The sequence below is a fragment of the Rhinatrema bivittatum genome, chromosome 2 (genome assembly GCF_901001135.1).
Source record: "Rhinatrema bivittatum chromosome 2, aRhiBiv1.1, whole genome shotgun sequence".
In the NCBI taxonomy this organism is placed as follows: domain Eukaryota; kingdom Metazoa; phylum Chordata; class Amphibia; order Gymnophiona; family Rhinatrematidae; genus Rhinatrema; species Rhinatrema bivittatum.
In genome coordinates, this window is record NC_042616.1 from 357892848 (window position 1) to 357920014 (window position 27167).

Consider the following 27167-nt stretch of genomic DNA (forward strand, 5'->3'; position numbering starts at 1 on the left):
CTGACCCAGCATGGCAATTTCTTATGTTAACATAGTTTCAATGCATTACATGTATTCATGTGCAAGCTACATAGGCATGTATGTTGGGGATAAAGATATGCATATTTTATAAAATGTGTGTATATTATATGAACGTTATAAAATACTTGCGTAGATTTGCTCACGGTGCATGTATATATCGCTACACACATTTTTTTGAAAGTTATCTTTCCTGTTTATTATGGTATGATATTAGTTGCAGAAATATTCCCAGACTGCAGTTCTTTGTAATTTTATTCTTGTCAAAGAGTGTAAACAAAAACAGAGTTTGAAAACCCAGATTCCTAATTCAAACCTTTCACACAACCTGTATGATACAGAAAGATAGTAAATTCACAGCAGTTCATTTAAACGTTATGATTTGTAAGAATCCCCTGTATAGAGGATATTTGCAAACCTCAAACACAGCAAAGTCAAAACAAATGTATACACCATTAACGAGCACTTTATATCCAGAAGAAGAGAATTTCATAGCAATGTTCCACAGTGCAGAAAGTGGACAATCAGTAGAAAGATTTGCTCATGAATATTAAAGAAAGTTGCTTAAAACCTTCATGTCTACTTGATTTAACTTTCTGGCAGATGCAAAATTAATATACTAACTTTTTTTTAATCATGCAGTTTTTTACGAATGGCACAAACAAAAGCAAACCTGCCATTTGTAATGTAACTTAGAAACAGTTATGAACTATAACATGTCCCAATGCTGTATATAGTCTCAGTGAACCAGCTAATCGAAAATGGCTGCAAAGTCCTTATGGAGCGATGGCCTTGTAATGGTCTTCAAAAGTTGCAGTGTCACTTTAGGTATTTTCTTCATTAACCTGAAATTCACCTAGAAAGAAAAAACAAAAATAATACACAACTGTTAGATCACAATAAAAGTAAAATGTTATCTAAAATATATTTTTGTTGGGAGGGGGAGTAAACACAATTCAACACAAGTAAAAAGTAACATTTTTGTTCCATATAAAATCATTTGCAGTCAGTATATTGCTGCTGGTGGAGCTACAGTACATCTTTTTTTTTTTTTTTTTTGTAAGCAGTTGCCTATTGTAGTCTCAGGAGAAGAGATCCCTGCTTCAGTGATGTATTACACAGATTTTATTAAAACATGATATAACTAATGAATCAGAATCCATATTATAGCAAAAGCAGTAGCAGCACTGTATATTGGGTTAAGATCTCCTGCCTAATCTCTTTGTTCAGTTGCTAGAATTGCACTGAGGGTTGGAATCTTTCTGAAAGGGATCAACAGGTTGAAAAATCAGAGTTCACTAAAGGTTGCCAACTGTCTGGATTTTCACCGGACAGTATGGGTATTAGGGGGAATGTCTGGAAGCCAAAAAATATCCAAAAAAATGTATGGATTTTAGCCATCCAAGTCCAGCTGGTCCTCTGCCACCCATTGCCCAACATCAACTGTTTGTGACCCTGCTCCTCATGCCTAGCACTGGTGGCTTGCCTTCAACAAAATGAATGTTGCTCCTGCTGCCAAGGCAGTGTCTTTCCTATCCCTCTTCCAGTACACATTTCAAACATCAGCTGATGTTTGAACTTTGCACCAAAGGAGGTGCTGGAACATGGAAGCAGTATTGGTTGGGTCCTTGGCTCTCAGCCAAAAAGAGGAGCCAGAGAACAGGTGCAGTAATGACTGGGGTCCTCCCAGACAAAGAGAGGAGCTGGAGCACAGCAATGACCAGGCCCTCTAAGCCGAAACGAGGACACAGAGCACAGCACGGTTGGCTAGGCCTTACCAGCCGAAGAAGAGAGAAGCGAGAGAAAAAGAGAAGTAGTTGCTAAGTCATCCCAGTGAAAAAGAGGAGCCAGAGAAGCAATGGCTGGACCTTCCCGGATGAAAAAAGGAGCTGGAGCAATAGTGGTGGCAGTGCTCACATAGCCAAGGACAGGAGCATCATCGGCCCCACAAATGGGAGAGAGAGAGTCCAAGGAGGTTGGCTGCTGCTGTCTGCACATTTCAGGGGGAGAGAGACATAAGAGGAGTGTGTTCTTTAGTAGTTTACAGGAGTATGTGTGTGTACAGTGGGGAAAGTTTTTCTCTCCCCACCAGACACATACATACTCTCTTTACAGAGAGCATATATGCATGTGTATGTGGGTGGGAACAGCAAGAGTGTGTGTGTGGTGGAGAGAGCACGTGTGTGTGTGTGTGTGTATGTGTCTGAATGAGAGCATGGGGAGAGAGAGTGCAAGTTGTGTGAGTAAAATAGTATGTAGGAGAGAGGAGAATTTGAGAGCATTTGGGGGGAGAAGAGAGCATGTGTTTGTGTGTGAGAGCATGTGTGAGTAATCAAGTATGTGTGTATTTGAAAGAGAGAGAGAGAGAGAGAGAGAGAGGAGAAAGTCTGTATCCCCACCAAGAAGCAGTGGAAAAGGATGGTGGCATTATGGGGGGGTGGGTGTGAGATAGCGCAATAGGGTTGAGAGGTGGTGAAAAGAAGGGTATTTGGATGCGGAGCATTAGGTAAAAATGAAAGGGGCTGAAAGCAAGGAAATCAGAGGAAGAGAGAATGCTGATGAGATTAGAAGCAAAGGAAAGTAGTTGAGAATTAGAGAGGTGAGTATAAAGGGTGGAAATAGAAGACTAAGGAGTGGGGGAATATGGGAAAGGAGTAAGGAAGAGGAGATGGGACTGGGAAGGTGGTGGGAGTAAGAGGTGGAAAGCTAGTGGTTGTAATAGAGTGGGAAAAGCGAGAGACTGAGAACTGAAAAATGAGAAAGTAGGAGGAGTGAAATCTAACTATAAGTACCCAGTACTAGAAAAAAGAAATGAAGAAAAAAGATGAAAGTGAAAGATCAATTTCAAAGACAAATGTAGAGAAGAAAGTGAAGAAAATCGAAAAGAGAAGAAATGAAAAATGAAAGGGGAACCTGGACAAGTTGTAGAAGAAGCAGAAGAGAGAGAGACTGGGATCAACAATTAGAAAAAAATAAGATGTCCAGACAACAAAGCATTTTGTTTATTGATTGGAATGTGTGTTTTGGAAACATACATTTGTATCCTTTCATTTTGCTTAGCAGAAGAAATGCATTTCTGTTTCAAGTTCTCCAATATTGCACTGCATGGCTTCTCAGGATTTCCATTTCAGTTTTTGTCTACACACTTCTAATTTCTTTCATTTATTCTGTATTTCCTGAGGGTCTGTCTGTGTTCTGCATGCATGGCTCAGGTGAGATATACTCTAGTATGTAGTTTTTGTGCAGGGATTAATAGGAGTCTTTTTTTCTGTTTGCCCAGTAGGATGTATATTGGTGATCTAGAGGCCACTGGAATGCCACCTTTTCGTAGGTAGGGTTGTTGCTGTTTGGGGATGGCAGGTTTGCTAATAAGTGCTAAGCAGGCTTTTTATTTAAATATGTTTATTGAAAACAAAACTACATACTAACATCACTAGACAACATACAGACATAATGCAGTCAATTGACTACATAACAAATCCCAATAAGTGAGTCTGTCAGAGAACAAATCAAACATTGTTGTGAACATTTCCTCAAATATGTATACTCCCCTGCCACACACACACACACAAGAGAATAAATCTCGAACGCCATCGTGATTCATATAATACAAAATAAATCCTACATATGTGCTGTTAACTGGCGTGCTCAGGTCTAGTCAGGCTCAGAAAAAAAAACCAGGATGGGGTATCCAAGATCTCATAACCACCTGTCACCCCCTCAAAACCCAAATCCTCCCTTTATTACCAAAGCAGAGTAGTACATACAAACAAATGCAAACGGGAACAGAAAGTAAAAAGAAAAGCATGCATTCTATAGATGGTTTAAAAGTAAGCTCCTAGCTCTATTAGAAAGACTCTGAATATATTTATCCCAGATATTTAGAAAATTCCTTTTGGCAGCAGAGGAAGCAATGGCAGCCAAGGATTCCATATGCACCAAGCTGTGAAATGCATTCCTCTATTGCCAAAAAAGATGGGGGACCTTTCTCCCTCCAACAATAGAACACTTCTCCAAGCTAGCAGGAAACCCTATTCCAAATAAGACAACCTCAATAACCATGGGAAAGTCTGACAGTACTTTAAAAACTTTTTTCCAAAATTTATAGACGAATGGGCAATTCCAAAATATACGAGTGAAAGACCTTGTCCCTTTAGGACACTTTGGACAAGCCCCAGAAAGGTGGAAGCCCGGCCTTATGAGCTACGGTTGGAGAGATATATACTCTATGAAGAAATCTGAATTGCCACTTCCCAAAGGTGCACATTAGAAGAAACCAATTTCAAACTGCTGAAAACAAGAAAGCAAGCCCCTTTTGGAAAGAAGAAAAATTTAAACATATAGAAACATAGAAATGACAGCAGAAAAAGACCAATCAGCCCATCCAGGTCTGCCCAGTAGCTCCCACACTTATTTTCCCCATACTTTATGTTTCATCAACTACCAAGATCAGGGCCCTTGTTGGTAACTGTTTTGATTCAAATTTCCCTGCCCTCCCCTGTCATTGATGCAGCGAGTAATGTTGGCGTTTCATCAAAGGTGAGCATAAGGCTTAATGGTTAGGGTAGTAACCCGCCGCATCAAGCAAGTTACCACGATGCTTATTTACCCCGACTGCACTGATCAATGCCTTGTTAGATGTAGTCTGAATGTAATCCTGTTTTCCACATTTCCCCCTGCTGTTGAAGCAGAAAGCATTGCTGTATATGCATTCAAAGTGATGTATCAGGCTTAATTGGTTTAGGGTAGTACCCGTCGTGATAAGCAAGCTACTCCCATGCTTATTTGTTTACCAGATGTGAAGTTCAGAATAGTCTAAACTCCATTTCTCCAAAGCAGCTTGATCCAGGTACTGTCTGCCTCAGCTTTTTAGGCCTTATGGAGGCTCACAAGCGAAAGCTTGGAGCATTCGACCTGAAGAAAAAATATCGCGTCTACCTTAGACATGTCCAAAGCCTCCCTAGGTAAGGAGCAAACAGTGCCATAATTGTAGGTAAGAGAAAAGATCAGTGTCCTGCAAAGTGAACTGATCCTTCAACTGGTCAAAAGAGAGTAACATCCCATTCCTAGCCAGGACTTGGTAGAGTATTAATAACTTGCTGTTTCCAATAAAGAAGGCCCATGAATTTCCCTGTATAGCTAAGCACTGGAGAACAAGTATAGAAACATAGAAATTGATGGCAGAAGAAGACCAAACGGCCCATCCAGTCTGCCCAGCAAGCTTTCACACTTTTTTTTTCCCCTCATACCTATCTGTTACTCTTGGCCCTTAGTAACCTTTTGGTTCTATTTCCCTTCCACCCCTGCCATTAATGTAGAAAGCAGTGCTGGAACTGCATCTAAGTGAAGTGTCTAGCTTAATTGGTTAGGGGTAGTAACCGCCGTAACAAGCAAGCTACTCTCCGCTTTTTTGTGAATGCAAATCCTTTTTTCCACATTTCCTCTTGCCGTTGAAGCATTCAGCAATGTTGGAGTCGCATTAACCGTGTGTATGTTTATTGAATAAGGGTATTATCTCCAGGTAGTAGCCGTCATTCCCGCAAGCCACCCTCAATTCACATCCTCTAGACTTTATGGATCCACAGTGTTTATCCCATGCCCCTTTGAAGTCCTTCACAGTTTTAGTCTTCACCACTTCATGCGAAAGGGCATTCCAGGCATCCACTACCCTCTCCGAGGAGAAATACTTCATGAGATTGGTTGTGAGTTTTCCTCCCTGGAGTTTTAAATCATGACTCTGGTTCTGCTGATTTTTTTGCAATGGAAAAGGTATCTGAAGGTCTGTATCATATCACCCCTGCTCCTCCTTTCCTCCAGGGAATACATATTTAGATTCTTCAATCTCTCATCATAAGGCATTCGATGAAGACTATACACCTTTTTGGTTGCCCTTCTCTGTACCGCCTACAACTGTCTCTGTCCCTTCGGAGATACGGTCTCCAGAACTGAGCACAGTACTCCAGGTGAGGCCTCACCAAAGACCTGTACAAGGGGATAATCACTTCTCTTTTCTTACTCGATATTCCTCTCTCTATGCAGCCCAGCATTCTTCTGGCTTTAGCTATCGCCTTGTCACATAGGGGCGGATTTTCATACTCCGCGAATAGGCCTACTTTTGTTTGCGCTCCAGGCGCAAACAAAAGTACGCTGGATTTTAGTAGATACGCGCGGAGCCGCGCATATCTGCTAAAAACCTGGATCGGCGCGCGCAAGCCTATCGATTTTGTATAGCCGGCGCGTGCCGAGCCGCGCAGCCTACCCCCGTTCCCTCCGAGGCCGCTCCGAAATCGGAGCGGCCTCGGAGGGAACTTCCTTTTACCCTCCCCTCACCTTCCCCTCCCTAAACCCACCCACCCGGCCCTGTCTAAGCCCCCACCTTACCTTTGTCGGGGGATTTACGCCTCCCAGAGGGAGGCGTAAATCCCCGCGCGCCAGCGGGCCTCCTGCGCGCCGGGCCGCGACCTGGGGGCGGGTACGGAGGGCGCGGCCACGCCCCCGGACCGCCCCGGGTCGTAGCCACGCCCCCGTACCCGCCCCCAAAACGCTGCCGACACGCCTCTCTCTCTTCTGACTAAGTTCCATTTACCATCACACGTTGTCTTCTGTCCTTCAACCAGTTTACAATCCAGGCCACCACCTTGGCACTCACTCCCAAGCTTCTCGTTTTATTCATTAGCCTCCTGTGTGGGACCATATCAAAAGCTTTGCTAAAATCCAAGTAGATGACATTGAGCGCTCTTCCTTGATCCAATTCCTTAGTCACCCAATCAAAAACGATCAGATTCGTCTGACAGGACCTTCCCTTGGTGAAACCATGCTGCCTCTGGTCCAGCAATTCTGCTGCTTATAGATAGTTCACTATTCTTTCCTTCAGCAGAGACTCCAATACTTTTCGCACCACCGAGGTGAGGCTAACCGGCCTGTAGTTTCCAGCCTCCACTCTTCTCCAATCACTCGGCACCACTCCCGTTTCCAGGGATCTATTGAACAGGTAACACAGCGGAGTCGCCAGCACATCTCTGAGCTCTTTCAGTATCCTGGGATGAACCATATCAGACCCCATGGCTTTGTCCACTTTCAGTTTTCCTAGTTCTTCCCATACATTCTCTTCCGGAAATGGAGTTTCATCCATTCCACTTCCCTCCTGTTTCTTGTTAACTGGCATCGGTCCTTCTCTGGGGTCTTCTCTAGTGAACACCAAACTGAAGTATTCGTTTAATATTTCTGCCATTTCTTCATCTGTCTCCACTCATTGTTCCTTTTCACCTTTCAATTTCACTATACCACGTTGGACTTTTAGGAACATAAGAAATTGCCATGCTGGGTCAGACCAAGGGGCCATCAAGCCCAGCATCCTGTTTCCAACAGAGGCCAAACCAGGCCACAAGAACCTGGCAATTAACCAAACACCAAGAAGATCCCATGCTACTGATGCAATTAATAGCAGTGGCTATTCCCTAAGTAAACTTGACAAGATGGAAGACAAGATGGAAGCGTATTCCCTAAGTAAACTTGACAAGATGGAAGACAAGCTGGAAGCGGTACAGAGAAGGGCGACCAGGAAGGTGGAGGATCTTCATCGGATGACGTACGAGGAGAGATTGAAGAATCTAAATATGTACACCCTGGAGGAAAGGAGGAAAGGAGGAGCAGAGGCGATATGATACAGACTTTCAGATACTTGAAAGGTTTTAATGATCCGTAGGAAAAAAATCAGCAGAACCAGGGGTCACGATTTGAAGCTCCAGGGAGGAAGATTCAGAACCAATGTTAGGAAGTATTTCTTCACGGAGAGGGTGGTGGATGCCTGGAATGCCCTTCCGGAGGATGTGGTGAAGACCAGAACTGTGAAGGACTTCAAAGGGGAGTGGGATAAACACAGTGGATCCATAAAGTCAAGAGGCCGCCAATGAAGAGTGGGTGACTCGCCAGAATGATGGCTACTGCCTGGAGACAATACCCTTATTCAATAAACGTACACATGCTTACTGTGACTCCAATATCATTCTAGCTTCAACAGCAAGAGGAAAGTGGAATAAAGGATCTGCACTCACAAAGGGGGGAGTAGCTGGCTTGTTACGGCGGTTACTACCCCAAACCAAATAAGCCTGTTACTTCAATTTCTATGCATATACAGCATAGTTCTCTGCTTCAACGGCAGGGGAGAAGAAAAAACTGATACTACACACATCCAGCAGAGCTCTCTTCTTCAACGGCAGGGGAGAAGAAAAAAGGGTTCACACTCACAAAGCGGGGAGTAGCTGGCTTGTTACGGCGGTTACTACCCCAAACCAAATGTGCCTGATACTTCACTTTCAATGCATATCCAGCATGGCTCTCTGCTTCAACAGCATGGGAGAAGAATAAACTGATACTTCAAGCATATCCAGCATAGCTCCCTGCTTCAACGGCAGGGGAGAAGAAAAACAACCAATAAGGGCTGTATAACATAGTCTGAGTAAAACAAATAAGCATGGGTGTAGCTTGCTTATTGCGGCGGTTACTACCCCTACTACCCCTAACTAATCAAGCTAGATATTTCACTTGGATGCAGCTCCATCACTGCTTCTACATTAATGGTGGGGGTGGAAGTGAAATAGAACCAAGAGCTAAGAGAAACAGATAAGTATGAAAGAAAAAAGTGTGTGAAGCTTGCTGGGCAGACTGGATGGGCCATTTGGTCTTCTTCTGCCGTCATTTCTATGTCATTTCTATGTTTCTATAGCAGTTAATGGACTTCTCTTCCAAGAACTTATTCAAACCTTTTTTGAAACCAGCTATACTAACTGCACTAACCACATCCTCTGGCAACAAATTCCAGAGCTTTATTGTGCGTTGAGTGAAAAATAATTTTCTCCGATTAGTCTTAAATGTGCTACTTGCTAACTTCATGGAATGCCCCCTAGTCCTTCTATTATTCGAAAGTGTAAATAACCGATTCACATCTACTCGTTCAAGACCTCTCATGATCTTAAAGACCTCTATTATATCCCCCCTCAGCCGTCTCTTCTCCAAGCTGAAAAGCCCTAACCTCTTCAGCCTTTCCTCATAGGGGAGCTGTTCCATCCCCTTTATCATTTTGGTTGCCCTTCTCTGTACCTTCTCCATTGCAACTATATCTTTTTTGAGATAAGGCAACGAGAATTGTACACAGTATTCAAGGTGCGGTCTCACCATGGAGCGATATAGAGGCATTATATAATAGAAACATAGAAATGACGGCAGAAGAAGACCAAACGGCCCATCCAGTCTGCCCAGCAAGCTTCACACATTTTTTTTCTCATACTTATCTGTTTCTCTTAGCTCTTTGGTTCTATTTCCCTTCCACCCCCACCATTAATGTAGAGAGCAGTGATGGAGCTGCAACCAAGTGAAATATCAAGCTTGATTAGTTACGGGTAGTAGGGGAAGTAACCGCCACAATAAGCAAGCTACACCCATGCTTATTTGTTTTACCCAGACTGTGTTATTCAGCCCTTATTGGTTGTTTTTCTTCTCCCCTGCTGTTGAAGCAGGGAGCTATGCTGGATATGCGTGTAGTATCAGTTTTTCTTCTCCCCTGTCATTGAAGCAGAGAGCTATGCTGGATATGCGTGAAGTATCAGTTTTTCTTCTCCCCTGCCGCTGAAGCAGAGAGCTATGCTGGATATGCGTGAAGTATCAGTTTTTCTTCTCCCCTGCCGTTGAAGCAGGATATGCATTGAAAGTGAAGTATCAGGCTTATTTGGTTTGGGGTAGTAACCGCCGTAACAAGCCAGCTACTCCCCGCTTTGTGAGTGCGAATCCTTTTTTCTTCTCCCCTGCCGTTGAAGCAGAGAGCTATGCTGGATATGCGTGAAGTATCAGTTTTTCTTCTCCCCTGCCGTTGAAGCAGAGAGCTATGCTGGATATGCGTGAAGTAACAGTTTTTCTTCTCCCCTGCCGTTGAAGCAGGGAGTTATGCTGGATATGCGTGAAGTATCAGTTTTTCTTCTCCCCTGCCGTTGAGGCAGAGAGCTATGCTGGATATGCCTGAAGTATCAGTTTTTCTTCTCCCCTGCCGTTGAAGCAGAGAGCTATGCTGGATATGCATGAAGTATCAGTTTTTCTTCTCCCCTGCCGTTGAAGCAGAGAACTATGCTGTATATGCATTGAAAGTGAAGTATCAGGCTTATTTGGTTTGGGGTAGTAACCGCCGTAACAAGCCAGCTACTCCCCACTTTCCTCTTGCTGTTGTAGCTTAGAGCGATGTTGGAGTCTCAGTAACCATGTGTATGTTTATTGAATAAGGGTATTATCTCCAGGCAGTAGCCGTCATTCTGGCGAGCCACCCACTCTTTATTGACGGCCTCTTGATTTTATGGATCCACAGTGTTTATCCCACGCCCCTTTGAAGTCCTTCACAGTTCTGGTCTTCACCACTTCCTTCGGAAGGGCATTCCAGGCATCCACCACCCTCTCCGTGAAGAAATACTTCCTGACATTGGTTCTGAATCTTCCTCCCTGGAGCTTCAAATCGTGACCCCTGGTTCTGCTGATTTTTTTCCTATGGAAAAGGTTTGTCGTTGTCTTTGGATCATTAAAACCTTTCAAGTATCTGAAAGTCTGTATCATATCACCTCTGCTCCTCCTTTCCTCCAGGGTGTACATATTTAGATTCTTCAATCTCTCCTCATAAGTTCATTTGATGAAGACCTTCCACCTTTTTGGTCACCCTTCTCTGGACCGCCTCCATCTTGTCTCTGTCTCTTCGGAGATACGGTCTCCAGAACTGAACACAATACTCCAGGTGAGGTCTCACCAAGGACCTGTACAAGGGGTAATCACTTCCCTTTTCTTACTAGATATTCCTCTCTCTATGCAGCCCAGCATTCTTCTGGCTTTAGCTATCGCCTTGTCACATTGTTTCGCCGACTTCAGATCATTAGACACCATCACCCCAAGGTCTCTCTCCTGCTCCGTGCACATCAGCCTTTCTCCCCCCATCGAATACAGTTCATTCGGATTTCCACTCCCCATATGCATGACTTTGCACTTCTTGGCATTGAATGTCAGCTGCCATATCTTCGACCACTCTTCCATCTTCCTTAAATCCCGTCTCATTCTCTCCATTCCTTCGGCATGTCCACTCTGTTGCAGATCTTAGTGTCATCCGCAAAAAGACATACCTTACCTTCTATCCCTTTCGCAATGTCGCTCACAAAGATATTGAAAAGGACCGGTCCCAACACCGATCCCTGCGGTACACCGCTTAAAACCGCTCTCTCTTCAGAGAGAGTTCCATTTACCATCACACATTGTCTTCTGTCCGTCAACCAATTTGCAATCCAGGCCACCACCTTGGCACTCACTCCTAAGCTTCTCATTTTATTCACCAGTCACCTGTGCGGGACAGTGTCAAAAGCTTTGCTGAAATCCAAGTAGATGACATCGAGTGCTCTTCCTTGATCCAATTCCTTGGTTACCCAGTCAAAAAAGTCAATCAGATTTGTCTGACAGGATCTTCCAATGGTGAATCCATGCTGCCTCTGGTCCAGCAATTCTCCCGACTGTAGATAGTTCACTATTCTCTCTTTCACCAGTGACTCCATTACTTTTCCCACCACCGAAGTGAGGCTAACCGGTCTGTAGTTACCAGCCTCTTCTCTGTTCCCACTCTTGTGAAGCGGGACCACCACTGCTCTCCTCCAATCATTTGGCACCACTCCCGTTTCTAGGGATCTATTGAACAGGTCACACAGCGGACCCGCCAGCACATCTCTGAGCTCCCTCAGTATTCTGGGATGAACTTCATCAGGCCCCATGGCTTTGTCCACTTTCAGTTTCACCAGCTCTTCCCATACATTTTCTACTGTAAATGGAGTTACATCTACTCCATTCCCCTCCAGTTTCTTGTTAACTAGTGACGGTCCTTCTCCAGGGTCCTCTTTAGTGAACACAGAACTGAAGTATTCATTTAATATTTCTGCCATTTCTTCGTCTCTCTCCACACATTGATCCTTTCCACCTTTCAATTTCACTATACCACTTTGAACTTTTCTCTTTTCACTGATGTATCTGAAAAATGTTTTGTTACCACTCTTTACCTCTTTGGCAATCCTCTCTTCCGCTTGACTTTTTGCCATCTTGATTAATTTCTTCGTCTCCCTCAGTTCTATCAGATATTCTTCTTTGTGTTCCTCCTTTTGGGATCTTTTATATTATGACATTTTCCATTTTAGTAACCATTCCCTTCCTAATAGTTCCTAACATTCTATTTGATTTTTTGACTGCTGCAGCACACTGAGCCGATTTCAATGTATTATCTACTATGACGCCTAGATCTCTTTCTTGGGTGGCAGCTCCTAATATGGAACCTAACATCGTGTAACTACAGCAAGGGTTATTTTTCCCTATATTCAACACCTTGCACTTGTCCACATTAAATTTCATCTGCCATTTGGATACCGAATCTTCCAGTCTTGCAAGGTCCTCCTGTAATGTATCACAGTCTGCTTGTGATTTAACTACTCTGAATAATTTTGTATCATCCGCAAATTTGATAACGTCACTCGTCGTATTCCTTTCCAGATCATTTATATATATATTGAAAAGCACCGGTCCAAGTACAGATCCCTGAGGCACTTCACTGTTTACCCTTTTCCACTGGGAAAATTGACCATTTAGTCCTACTCTCTTTTTCCTGTCTTTTAACCAGTTTGTAATCCACGAAAGGACATCGCCTCCTATCCCATGACGTTTTAGTTTTCTTAGAAGCCTCTCATGAGGGACTTTGTCAAACGCCTTCTGAAAATCCAAATATACTACATCTACCGGTTCACCTTTATCCACATGTTTATTAACCCCTTCAAAAAAAATGAAGCAGGTTTGTAAGGCAAGACTTCCCTTGGGTAAATCCATGTTGACTGTGTTCCATTAAATCATGTCTTTCTATATGCTCTACAATTTTGATCTTGAGGATAGTTTCCACTATTTTCCCGGCACTGAAGTTAGGCTCACTGGTCTATAGTTACCCGGATCGCCCCTGGAGCCTTTTTTAAATATTGGGGTTACATTGGCCACCCTCCAGCCTTCAGGTACAATGGATGATTTTAATGATAGGTTACAAATTTTAACTAATAGGTCAGAAATTTCATTTTTGAGTTCCTTTAGTACCCTAGGATGCATACCATCCGGTCCAGGTGACTTGCTACTCTTTAGTTTGTCAATCAGGCCTACTACATCTTCCAGGTTGACAGTGATTTCGTTCAGTTCATCTGACTCATCACCCCTGAAAACCATCTCCGGAACTGGTATCTCCCCAACATCCTCATTAGTAAACACGGAAGCAAAGAATTCATTTAGTCTTTCTGCAATGGCCGTATCTTCCCTAAGAGCCCCTTTAACCCCTCGGTCATCTAATGGTCCAACCGCCTCCCTCACAGGTTTCTTGCTTTGGATATATTTTTTAAAAGTTTTTATTATGAGTTTTTGCCTCTATGGCCTACTTCATTTCAAATTCTCTCTTTGCCTGTTTTATCAATATTTTACACTTAACTTGACAATGCTTATGTTTTATCCTATTTTCTTCAGATGGATCCTTCTTCCAATTTTTGAAGGATGATTTTTTGGCTAAAATAGCCTCTTTCACCTCACACCTTTTAACCATGAGGGTAATCGTTTTGCCTTCCTTCCACCTTTCTTAATGCGTGGAATACATATGGACTGTGCCTCTAGAATTGTATTTTTAAACAATGTCCGAGCCTGTTGAACACTTTTAACCTTTGCAGCTGCACCTTTCAGTTTTTTTCTGACTATTTTCCTCATTTTATCAAAGTTTCCCTTTTGAAAGTTTAGTGTTAGAGCTGCAGATTTACTTATTGTCTCCCTTCCAGTTATTAGTTTAAATTTGATCATGCTATGATCACTGTTGCCAAGTGGCCTCACCACTGTTACCTCTCTCACCAAATCACCCTCTCTTGTTGGTTCCTTTCACTGATGTATCTGAAAAATGTTTTGTCACCTCGCTTTACCTCTTTCGGCAATCCTTTCTTCCGCTTGACTTTTCACTTTCTTGATTACTTTCCCATTATACTACTACCAGATATTCTTCCTTGTGATCCTCCCTTTGGGATCTTTCATATTTCTGAAACGCTGTTCTTTTAACTTTTATTTTATCAGCTACCTCCTTTGTGAACCAGATAGGTTTCATTCTTTTCTTTACTTTTCTAACATATATATTAGTCACTTCAGTAATTGCTCCTTTTAGTTTGGCCCACTGTTGTTCCACATCTCTCGTTTTCTCCCACCCTTCTAGGTCTTCCTCCACGTACTTCCCCATTTCAACAAAGTCCATGTTTTTGAAACACAAAACCCTGGTCTTTGTGCGACTTCTCTGTATCGTATTAGTGATATGAAACCATACAGTTTGATGATCACTGGTGCTAAGGTGGGCACCGACCCGGACATTAGAGACATTATCTCCATTAGTGAGCACTAAATCGAGTATAGCTCCCTCCCTCGTAGGCTCCAATACCATTTGTTTGAACAGAGCCACTTGCAGGGCATCCACTATCTCTCTACTACTGTTAGATTCCGCAGAAGGGATTTTCCAGTTTACATCCGGTAGATTAAAATCTTCAACAATCACCACTTCTTCCTTCTCACTCATCTTTTGGATGAGTAAGTTGAGTGTCATGGAACCGCAGAAGCGAAGCAAGCCTCTACCACGCCCAATGCAGTGGCGCAATCAAAAGATTGCTAACCAACCCAGAGGGTAAAGTACCAACAGTTGCATGCAATACATAACGCAAATCCACTGCAGAAGTCAAGAGTTTATCAGACTCAATATCTGTATAGATAGAATCACCATATAAACAATCACATACTTTACGTAATAAACTGGCAAGATTATACAACTCCATATCAGGGAGGCCGAGCCCCTTCCCCCCCCCCCCTTCCCCCCTTAGCTCTATCTAAATGCAGCTTCTGGAGAGCAATTCTTGGTTTTTTACCCACCCAGATAAAATTTAATAAAAGCTGATTTAAAGTCATAAGATCTTTGTGTTGAAGGCGGAGTGGCAGCATCTGTAGCACATATAACCAACGAGGGAATAAGATCATCGTAAACAAATTGATCCAACCTACAAGAGAGAGTGGTAAGGACCACCAAACTATCAATTTTGATTTTGTGCAATCCAGTAGGGGTGATATATTGTTTCTGTATAATTGAGTCAAGTCCAAACTGATTTTTATTCACAAATATTTAAATTTCGGAGCGGTCTCGGAGGGAATGGGGAAAGCCATCAGGGCTCCCCTAGGGCTCGGCACCCCCTTGCCCGCACCGACCCTGGATTTTATAACATGCACGCGGCTGCGCGCGCATGTTATAAAATCAGGCATAGATCTGTGCGCACCAGGTTGCACGCACAAATCTACGCCCGCGTGTAGGTACTAAAATCTGGCCTATTAGTGTCCTACGTAAATAAGATAGTTGAAATCTAAATTCAATGAGGCTGGAAATGAATTAGTATACGCTAAATTACTTCTATGATAACAAATACAAAATGTATTTAAGTTTGCAACATTTACTTACAGTTTTTCAGTGGTTTAAGAAGGTGATTGTAAACTGATTTGTGATTTGTCAGCTTGATAATAAAGGCTTGTAAGCAAAGCCACTGTGTTGCTTCAAAAGGAAAAGGACCTGAGGCATCTCTGGCACCAAGGACAATCCCTAATTTGTAAATAAAACATAATGTACTGAGTTAAAGATAGAAATCTACATGAATTCTGTAATGGTTTCTACAAAGAAACATTCAGTGAAATCTGCTTTAAGAGCATGATTAAGGAAACTGTAAGCAGTCCATTTACAGCAAATAAATAGGAATAGAGAAGACCACAGATTCTTCTCTCAATACCTTTTGTTGAAAGGCAAATTCATCAAATGCGTAAATAAAATGAACAAAGTTGTACACAAAATTAAAATGGTAATATTTTTCCATTTCAATTTTTATTGCAAATAGACAAACTTACAATTCTTCCAAAATCATCAAACTATACAAATAAAGATGTGCCTTACAATGTTTACAACAGAAAAGAAAACCCTCACACCTTCACAGTGTCATATCAGAGCTAAGAAAGGGTCATAGAAGAGGTTTCCAACCACCTTGTAAAGTTGACCAAGCAACATATGGTGACCAGATCTGTTCAAATCTGACCAAAGTCTTATTTTTAATCACTGTAAGCCGCCCAGGCAAAATACTTGCTCCAAACATTGCAGGACAGCCTCTATCAATGGAGCAAGCTTCTTCTTAAAACAAGAAGCTACTTCACAAAGACTTTCTAGGATTGTCAACTTTCAACCATCAAATTTCCGAACATTTGGAGATGCTGATTAATATCGTTGCTGAGTTTATGCACATGCAACTTATTGACACTCTTGACCATTAGAAAAACATAGAATATAATAGCAGATAAGGACCAATCTAGTCAGCCTAGCTTACTTCCCACTACAGTGCCTTAGGCCCCAGTTGATCTCTGGTTCTCCCCTCACTTCTTTGTGATTAATGATCCTCTATACTTGTCCCCTGCTTTCTTGAACTTTTTTTGCCTCTGTCACCACCACTGGGAGGGCATTCCATGCATCCACCACCTTTTCTGTGAAGAAATATATTCTTATATTTTTCTTTATTACCCTACACTACGTTAAGACCACTGCAAATATTACAAAATTCCACAGCTAGAATTCTCACTGGAAAAAGTAGAAAAGATCACATCACAGATACACTGGCCGAACTACATTGTCTACCCATAGAACAAAAAGTGAAGTTCAAAGCTCTTTGCACAATACATAAACTAGTCCATGATGAAAAAGCAGAATGGCTGAACACAGCACTCAGAGTACACGTTCCACATAGAAATTTAAGATGGGCAAACAAAGCCCTCAACCATTCCTTCTGTGAAAACAGCAAGACTAACCCAAGTTAGGGAACGAGCATTGTCCCTTGCAGGTCCCATATTATGGAACACAATGATCCTTGATCTAAGACTTCAGAATAATCAAACTTTTCAAAACATACCAAAAAACCTGGCTTTTCACACAAGCCTTCAAGAAAGAGAATGACGCAAGCAAATAAATAAGGATAAGCGGACTTAGAGTACCCAGCTTACAACTTCTAGATTCTGCCTGGAAATTATTTTCTCTCTCGTATAATTGTAGTCAAACTGTTAGGTTGAATAGCAATATAACATCGGTGAAGATTCCACATCATAAACCATACTTTACTTAATGTCGTATTGTTACCGAATAATAATGGCACCCTATATTTAAAGTACGATCTATAGCTTCCTTGATATATGTGCCCTATTGTAAACCGTTATGATGGTAAATAACTTAATGCCGGTATATAAAAACTTTTAAATACATAAATTAAATAAATTTAGAATAAATTACAAAGCAAACACACTCTGCTAACAGAAACATAATGAGCATACTCAGGATATAAAAGAAAAATAGAAACAATGCTCAAAGAAAAATAGAACCCAAGTTTCTCATTCATTAGTCCACTGATAAAGAGAGGGACAGAAAAACAAATACGAGAATGAAAGGAAATAGCATACAGGAAATAGCAATAACATCGATATTCCTGATGATATCTATACCCTTTTACCATACTGGGAGCTGGTGTGGAAGTAACAAGCTTTTTAAAATCAATAAAGAATTTTAATTATGCCACATTTAAAAAAAAATGCTCCCAGATCTCATGACTCTTGATTTAAGACCAAACCCCTTTTCACATCTCTGGGTAACTTTCACCAAGTCAGTAAAAATCCTCACAGTTTGACGTAAATAAAATTAACATTCAGGTGCCCAAAATACAAAAACAAAACATACTAAGAGTATTTTTTTCAGAAATCTCAGGGGCAGACATATCCAGAAGCAATATTAAATTTGCCATGTCTATAGGAGATTGAACAGACTCTTCAGATTGGGCTTGTGCTCAGCCAGGAGGCAGACTGTTTCCAGTGTGCAGCTAAGGAATAACTGTTTTTATTAATTTATAATTATTTTAGAAGGCTTCTGTGAATAATATATTGCTTTCATTATAATCTCTCTCTCTTTCTAGATATTGACATTGTATATTAATTTGCTGTTATGTTTCTTTAAGATTCAAGAAAAAAAACAATCTAGCTTTAAATTAGATAAAATCTCCCTATTTGGATTTAGCTGTCACTAATAATCTGTTTAGAAATTAATATTGGGGCATAAATTTGCTGAGGGTTCATTTAAAGCAAAGGACAAAAAAATTCCAGAAAGAGTCCTGCTCTAACTAGCTTGGGGGCTGCTGACTCAGAGCCAGCAGGGGTCAATCAGATCCATTGTGGGCTGTGCTCTGCCAGGAGACAGGAAGCACCAAAGCTTCTTGTGTCCAGCTAAGTAAAAGTTTTAACTTAGTAAGCCAATCAGGGGGAGGGTCTTTTCAAACTCAACTGCAGATACAGAGTCCTGGGAACAACCTTGACCAAGGGTTAACTGAGCTGCAAGGAAGATGAGGCAAAGAAGAAGCACTATGGACCGATCTAAAAAAAAGATGATGGGGCATCCATTTTTATTGGAGTGGTTTACAGGCCTCCAAATCAAAAGGAAGAGCTTGACAGAGATCTGGTTGAAGACATCCAAAAGATGGGAAAGAAGGGAGAAGTGGTGATTGTTGGAGACTTTAATCTGCCGGATGTAGACTGGAGAATATCCCTTCCACAATAGTAGAGAGAACAGAGCCCCTTGCAGAGCCCCTTGCAAGGGGCTCTGTTCAAACAAATGGTAATGGAACCCACGAGGGAGAAAGCTATACTCTATTTAGTGCTCACTAATGGAGATAATGTCTCTAATATCCAGGTGGGTGCCCATCTCAGCACCAGTGATCAAACTGTATGGTTTCATATCACAAATAGGATACGGAGAAGAAGCACGAAGACCCGAGTTTTACAGTTCAAAAACACAGATTTTGATGAAATGTGGATGTACCTGGAGGAAGAACTAGAGGCTGGGAGAACAAGAGAGATATGGAACAACAATGGACCAAACTAAAAGGAGCAATTACCAAGGCAACTAATCTATATGTTAGAAAAGTAAAGAAAAGCAAAATAAAAATGAAACCTATCTGGTTTTCAAAAGAGGTGGCTGACAAAATAAAAGCTAAAAGAGCAGCATTCAAGAAATATAAAGGATCCCAAAGGGAGGAGCACAAAGAAAAATATCTGGTGGAACTGAGGAAGACTGCAAAAGGTCAAGCAGAAGAAAGGATTGCCAAAGCAGTAAAGCGAGGTGACAAAACATTTTTCAGATACATCAGAGAAAGGAGAAAAGTTCAAAGTGGTATAGTGAAATTGAAAGGTGAAAAGGATCAATGTGTGGAAAGAGACAAAGAAATGGCAGAAATATTAAACGAATACTTCAGTTCGATGTTCACTAAAGAGGACCCTGGAGAAGGACCATTGCTAGTTAACAAGAAACTGGAGGGGAATGGAGTAGATGTAACTCCGTTTACAGTGGAGAATGTGTAGGAAGAGCTGGGGAAACAAAGTGGACAAAGCCATGGGGCCTGATGAGGTTCATCCCAGGATACTGAGGGAGGTCAGAGATGTGCTACCGGGTCCACTGCGTGACCTGCTCAATAGATCCCTAGAAACGGGAGTGGTGCCGAATGATTGCAGAAGAGCAGTGGTGATCCCGCTTCACAAGAGTGGGAGCAGAGATGAGGCTGGAAACTACAGGCCAGTTAGCCTCACCTCGGTGATGGGAAAAGTAATGGAGTCGCTGTTGAAAGAAAGAATAGTGAACTATCTACAGTCAGAAGAATTGCTAAACCAGAGGCAGCATGGATTCACCAGGGGAAGGTCCTGTCAGACAAATCTGATTGACTTTTTTTGACTGGGCGACTAGGGAATTAGATCGAGGAAGAGCGCTCAATGTCATCTACTTGGATTTCAGCAAATCTTTTGATACGGTACCGCACAGGAGGCTTGTGAATAAAATGAGAAGCTTAGGAGTGAGTGCCGAGGTGGTGGCCTGGACTGCAAGCTGGTTGACGGACAGAAGACAATGTGTGATGGTAAGTGGAACTTACTCTGAAGAGAGAGCGGTGTTAAGTGGAGTGCCGCAAAGATTGGTGTTGGGACCGGTCCTGGTGAATATCTTTGTGAGCAACATTGCAGACGGGATAGAACGTAAGTTTTGTCTTTTTGCAGATGACATTCAGATCTGCAACAGAATGGACATGCCGGAAGGAGTAGAGAGAATGAGACGGGATTTAAGGAAGCTGGAAGAGTGGTCGAAGATATGGCAGTTGAGATTCAATGCTAAGAAGTGCAGAGTCATGCATATTGGGTGTGCAAATCAGAAAGAACTGTATTCAATGCGGGGTTGAAGGGCTGATGTGCATGGAGCAGGAGAGAAACCTTGGGGTGATAGTCTCTAACGATCTAAAGTCAGCAAAACCATGTGACAAGGCGATAGCTAAAGCCAGAAAATGCTGGGCTGCATAGAAAGAGGAATATCTAGTAAGAGAAAGGAAGTGATGATCCCCTTGTACAGGGCCTTGGTGAGGTCACCTGGAGTACTGTGCTCAGTTCTGGAGACTGCATCTCCAAAGGGACAGAGAAAGAATGGAGGCGGTCCAGAGAAGGGCGACCAATAAGGTGGATGGTCTACATAAAATGACTTAAGAGGAGAGATTGAAGAACCTAAATATGTTCACCCTGGAGGAGAGGAGGAGCAGGGGTGATATGATACAGACTTTCAGATATTTGAAAGGTTTTAATGATCCAGGGTCAACAAACCTTTTACGTTGGAAAAAAATCAGCAGAATTAGGGGCCACGATTTGAAACTCCAGGGAGGAAGACTCAGAACCAATGTCAGGAGGTATTTCTTCACTGAGAGAGTGGTGAATGCCTGGAATGCCCTTCTGGAGGAAGTGGTGAAAACTAAAACCTCCTCTCACTAGCACTAACTCGTATGCAATAATGGAATGTAAACACGAATCAACCAACCTCAAACCCTCTCTCACTAATTCCTGCTGAATATTTATCATACTATTACCATTCACAACTGTGTCATATTTATTCATTTGATTACCTATGCACCGTTTCATAGTCTTATTTTTTCACTTGCTATTCTAATGTATCAATAGGCTGAAATGTAAATATTGTGCTGTTCAATTTCTCCCCTTCCATCCCAAGTTTATTTTCCTTGTTTTTTGTAACTTTCCCTCTCCCTTTTTCTGATTCACTGTATTTAAAGTTCAAGGTTCTTATTGAAAATATTGTTAATTACGTTACGTTATGCTTTACACTCCTTGTTATTTGTAAACCGGGTTGATGTGATGCCTATCATGAAACTCGGTATAACAATAAATAAATAAATAAATAAATAAATAAATAAATAAATAAAACAAACAAACAAACAAACAAACAAACAAACAAACTGTGAAGGATTTCAAGGGGGCATGGGATAAACACTGCGGATCCATAAAGGCTAGAGGTTGGGAATGAAGACAAGAGCCATGGGGGTGGATTCTGGAGTGGAGGCTAGTACCCGGTGGTTACTACCCTTACTCAATAAGCCTTTGCACGGTTAATGCAATTCCAACATTGCTCTCTGCTTCAACGGCAAGGGAAAATGTAGAAAAAAGGATCTACATTCAGTAACTACCAACAAGGACTGAACTTCACAATCTGGTTAAACAAATAAGCGTGGGGGTAGCTTGCTTGTTACGGCGGTTACTACCCTAAACCAATTAAGAATATAAGAACATAAGAACATGCCATACTGAGTCAGACCAAGAGTCCATCAAGCCCAGCATCCTGTTTCCAACAGTGGCCAATCCAGGCCACAAGAACCTGACAAGTGCCCAAAAACTAAGTCTATTCCATGCTACCGTGGCTAGTAATAGCAGTGGCTATTTTCTAAGTCAACTAATAGCAAGTAATGGACTTCTCCTCCAAGAACTTATCCAATTCTTTTTTTAAACACAGCTATACTAACTGCACTAACACATCCTCTGGCAACAAATTCCAGAGTTTAATTGTGCGTTGAGTGAAAAAGAACTATCTCTGATTAGTTTTAAATGTGCTACATGCTAACTTCATGGAGTGCCCCCTAGTCTTTCTATTATCCGAAAGCGTAAATAACCGATTCACATCTACCCGGTCTAGACCTCTCATGATTTTAAACACCTCTATCATATTCCCCCCTCAGCTGTCTCTTCTCCAAGCTGAAAAATCCTAACCTCTTTAGTCTTTCCACATAGGGAAGCTGTTCCATTCCCCTTATTTTGGTCGCCCTTCTCTGTACCTTTTCCATCACAACTATATCTTTTTTGAGATGCTGCGACCAGAATTGTACACAGTATTCAAGGTGCGGTCTCACCATGGAGTGATACAGAGGCATTATGACATTTTCCGTTTTATTCACTACTGCCTTTCTAATAATTCCCAACATTCTGTTTGCTTTTTTGACTGCCGCAGCACACTGAACCGACGATTTCAATGTGTTATCCACTAAGACGCCTAGATCTCTTTCTTGGGTTGTAGCACCTAATATGGAACCTAATATTGTGTAACTATAGCATGGGTTATTTTTCCCTATATGCATCACCTTGCACCTGAAAGGAGCACCCTAGTAGGGTCGATGATATGACGCGGCGTGTCTGGGGTATCTTCTGGCGTAAATGAGTGGGAAAGAGCATCTGCGCGGGTGTTCTTTTCTGCTGTACGATACCTCAAAAGGAAGTCGAATCTGTTGAAAAATAATGACCAGCGGGCTTGTCTGTGGTTCAAACATTGGGCATGACGAAATATTCAAGGTTTTTATGATCAGTAAAAACTGTTATCTGGTGTTGAGCACCCTCGAGCCATGGGCGCCACTCCTCAAACGCCAATTTGATTGCAAGTAGGTCTTTCTCCCCTATCCTGTAATTTCGCTTGGCAGGGGAAATTGCCGAGAGAAAAAAAAAGAGCATGGATGTAACATATGGGTGTCACTATGCTGGCTGAGGACAGCGCCAACTCAGATGTCCGAGGCATCTAGCTCGACTATGAAAGATAGCCGAAGATCAGTGTGGCGTAGACTTGGCTCCTGAAGAAACGCCTTTTTGAGTTCTTGGAAGGCGGTTATGGCTTCAGAGGAGCATTGAGAGGGATTAGCTCCCTTGTGCGTCATGGCAGTAAGAGGCGAGGTCAAGGTGAAGTAGTGATGAATGATCTCTAGTAGTTGGTGAATCCGAGGAATCTGCATAGAGCTTTTAGACCAGTAGGTTGGGGCCAGTCCCAAATGCTCTTGGTCTTTTGCGGATCCATCTGGAACCCCTGGCTGGACACTATGTATCCCAAAAAGGGAACAGACTCCTGATGGAAAGAGCATTTCTCTAATTTGGCGTACAGATGGTTAACCCTGAGTCTCTGTAGAATCTTGGATATGTCCAACTGGTGAGACTGGAGGTCCTGAGAAAAGACCAGTATATCGTCCAAATACACTACTATGCAGTCGTACAACATGTCTCTGAAGATTTCCTTCATCATGTTTTGGAACACAGCCGGGGCATTGCACAGGCCAATGGGCATGACCAAGTATTCAAAATGGCCGTCGCAGGTATTGAATGCTGTTTTCCATTCATTGCCCCGGCGTATATGAATCAGATTATATGCTCCTCTGAGGTCCAGCTTTGTGAATATTTTGGCTCCTTGGAGCCGATCAAAAAGTTCGGAGATCAACGGCAGTGGGTAGTGGTCCTTCATGGTGATCTCATTCAAGCTGAGGTAGTCTATACATGGGCAAAGGGATCCGTCCTTCTTACCCACAAAAAAGAATTCAGCTCCGGCCGGAGACTTTGAAGGCTGAATGAAGCCCTTTGCCAGGTTCTCCTGAATATAGGTAGACATAGCCTTTGTCTCGGATAGAAAGAGTGGGTACACCCTTCCTCTAGAAGGTTCAAAACCCGGTACTAAGTTGATGGCACAGTCAAAGGCTTGCTGAGGTGGTAAAGTACCTGCTGCTTGTTTAGGAAACACATCCTGATAAGACTGGTACTGTGGAGGTAAACCCGGAAGGGAGGTGGTAGTAATCAGGCAAGGCATGGGAGTCACTGCCTCTAAGTATCTTCCATGGCAGGCTTCTCCTGAATGGGATAGTTCAAGGATATTCCAATCGAACTGGGGCGAATGAATTTGAAGCCATAGTAGTCAGAGTACCACCGGATGTATAGCTTTATCCAGGACTAGAAATATAATGGTCTCAGAGTGTAGAGACCCTGTGTGGATACGAAGAGGTTGAGTAGTATGGGAGACCTCACCAGGCAAAGGCTTGCCGAGTATAGATAATAGTAATAATGGAGTGGGTGTCCGAACTGTAGGGATTCATAGGTGCTCTATGAGTTGGCGGAGTATAAAATTCCCACCGGCCCCGGAGTCTACGAGGGCTAGTGTGTGGAATTTTAGGGCATCCGAAATAATGGAGACTGAAAGTGTCAGTGGAGGAGATGGAGAAGTTAGACCTAGGAAGAGTCCTCCGGCGGATCCTAGGTCTGCAAGTTTCCCGGACAGATAAGAAAGGAGGGCATCACGTGGCCAAGTCTCTTTCGATAACGCCTCTCCTTCGACATAAGATGGCTGCGACCTGGCTGCATTGGTTCTTCCTCCTCGAAATTGGGTGCAGGAGCAGTCTGAGTAACTGGCAAGGGAAGAGAGCAAGGAACTCCAGATGGCGACTTCTTAGGACTTTTTATCTCTTGTGAACACTCACACAGTCTACTATCAATTCGTCCCACAAGGTCAATGAGAGAGTCCAAGGTATCGGGGAGTTCACGTGCTGCTAATTCGTCTTTGATGCAGTAGTTAAGACCTTCCAGGAAAATAGCCCGCAGGCAACCCAGGTCCCAGTGTAGTTCCGAGGACAAGGTTTTAAACTCAATAACATAATCAGTCAAAGGTTTGGTACCTTGTTGTAAATGCAGGAGAACAGATTCAGTGACAGTCTTGCGGGCAGGGTCATCGAAAACTGAACGAAAGAGCGTGAGGAATCCCGTCAAGTCCTTGAGTATAGGGTCATTACGTTCCCAGAGAGGTGAAGCCCAGGCCAGGGCTTTTCCATCTAGAAGAGATAGTATATACGTAGTTTTGAAGACTACGTCTGGGAAGTAAGTAGGTTGAAGCGAAACGTGCATACAGCACTGATTAAGAAAGCCCCTACATAACAGGGGGTCACCTGTAAAGCATGTTGGTGCCTGCAAGGCCACGGAGAGACATACAGGCTTCATCGTTGGAGAGGAAATGGCCCTGTCAGGCATTCTTGTAGAGTTCAGCCAGGAGTTTAGCTGATTAAAGGCGTTAGCCAGAGTCTCTAATGTCCTTTGTTGTTCAGCAACATGTTGGGCCAGGCCAGGGATGGCCTGAAGGGCTGATACCTGAGCCGGGTCCATGGAGTTAACAATCTGTTATGGTTTTGTAGGAAATTGTGAACCCCGGGCCAAGGTGAGAGATGTCGCTGCCCACAGGGAGGAGCCCTGTGAGCCTCACCGTAAGTGGGCGTGGTCTCAGCGACCTAGGACACAGCTGTGAGAGCGACTTTATTAGAGAGAAAAGATAAAGCATAACCCGAGGAGCGGGAAATGCAATAAACACAGTTCTTGAGCAATAAGATATACCCAAGGTGGTACTGCAGATGAGGAGATCCGGTAGTGACCCGCAGTGCGGGGTACACCAGGAGGTTCCTGCAGGTTGGTGGTGATACCTCAGAAGTGGAGATCTGGCAGTGGCCCGCAGCGCGGGGTATGCCGAGGATGACGGTACTGTAGGTGGCGAGGTAGATGAGGTCTGAGATATAGGAACCAAGCAGAGGATCTTGAGTCTCTGCAGCAATACCCTGTAGCTCAGGATATGTAGAAGCGATAATGCTGAAGAATGGTAGTGGCTCAAGGCACGGGGTACACCGAGGAGACTTCAGCAATGTTGGTATCGTAGGAACTGAAGGAAGTACTCACAAGAAAGTTCCAGGACAGAGACCCAAGGAGCGGGTCAGGTGAAGTCCAAGGCAGGAAGGCCCTCCAAGGAGCAGATAGCCAAGATGCAGAAGGGCCCCCGTGGAGCGGTTAGCCAGAGCGACCAAATGCCACGAGGAGACACTGGAACAGGAGATCGAAACGTGGAGCGGATTTAACAACGAGAGAACTCCTTGCTAACTCGTCTTAGCAGCTGGCCGGTCAGCTTAAGTATACCAGTGGGGTGATGTCATCAGGAGAGGACGCCCCCGAGGTTCCCGCCATGACGTGTACAAAAGGAGGCCCTGCGCGTGCGCCTAGGTGAGTCCGGAAGATGGCGGTCGGCAGCACCCACGCCGTCCTGGGGACGCCAGGGAGATCGGCATTGGTTGGCGGAGGCCGCCATTCTTCCCATGATTTACGGTGCAGGGAAAAAACAGGTGAGCATGAGAGGTCGCAGCCGTCTGCGACCGACGGGTGCAACACCTTGCCCCAGTCAAGGAATATATTTTGGTAGACCAAATTAATTTTAGAATATTCTGTGAAAGCAGTGCAAAGTCAAATCATCCGATCTCAAAGACAATTGAGTGTTGCCAAAGAGGGCTTTACCCACGAGTCAAAGACCTCACCAGAAGGTGGGCTTGATGGCAACCCAACTGCAGTAATGGAGGATAAATCCACAGATTCAAGTGAAAAGACACGAAAAGCTATGCAATGTTCAATTGCCGCTTTAACACAGGTGTTCCTCCAGCAACTGAAACTACGGATGCAAAGGCCACCTGGTCAAGTCTGCACACTTCCCCATTGCCTTCCAATGGGACTGCCTTGATGAGCTCATCAACCAGTGCCGACCCTTCGCTACTGGGAAGGCTGCTCCTATCCCGCTGAGGTAATCGAGGATCTTGTGGACTGAAATAAACTTCCTCCCCTGGTGAGGACAGCACTCTTCCACTGAGATCCGTAATGTGGATATTCATGCCCCCCCACAATCAGGAATATGGATCACAAATGCATCAATTGACTGCTAGCATGTGGAAACAGTTGGAATCTCAGAAGAAAAACCTTGGACCTTTCCTTTTGGAAAGCACTGCTATTGAAGAAACCAAAATAGCCAGCAAAAACACTGTGATCACTTCATGCTGCCATTTTAGCTACTGAAG

The 27167-nt window shown here is 43.2% G+C and overlaps 1 protein-coding gene across 1 annotated transcript in view; it reads right to left on the reverse strand.

Moving 5' to 3' along the window:
- Positions 1-246: 246 nt before the first annotated feature.
- Positions 247-27167, reverse strand: part of TERT (telomerase reverse transcriptase) — a 273000-nt gene continuing 246079 nt past the window's right edge. The window contains exons 15-16 of the mRNA XM_029589929.1: positions 15572-15709; positions 247-874 (exon numbers count right to left, since the gene is read on the reverse strand). Coding sequence (XP_029445789.1) covers positions 843-874; positions 15572-15709 — 170 coding nt within the window. The 3' untranslated portion in view covers positions 247-842. The remainder of the gene's footprint in view (positions 875-15571; positions 15710-27167) is intronic.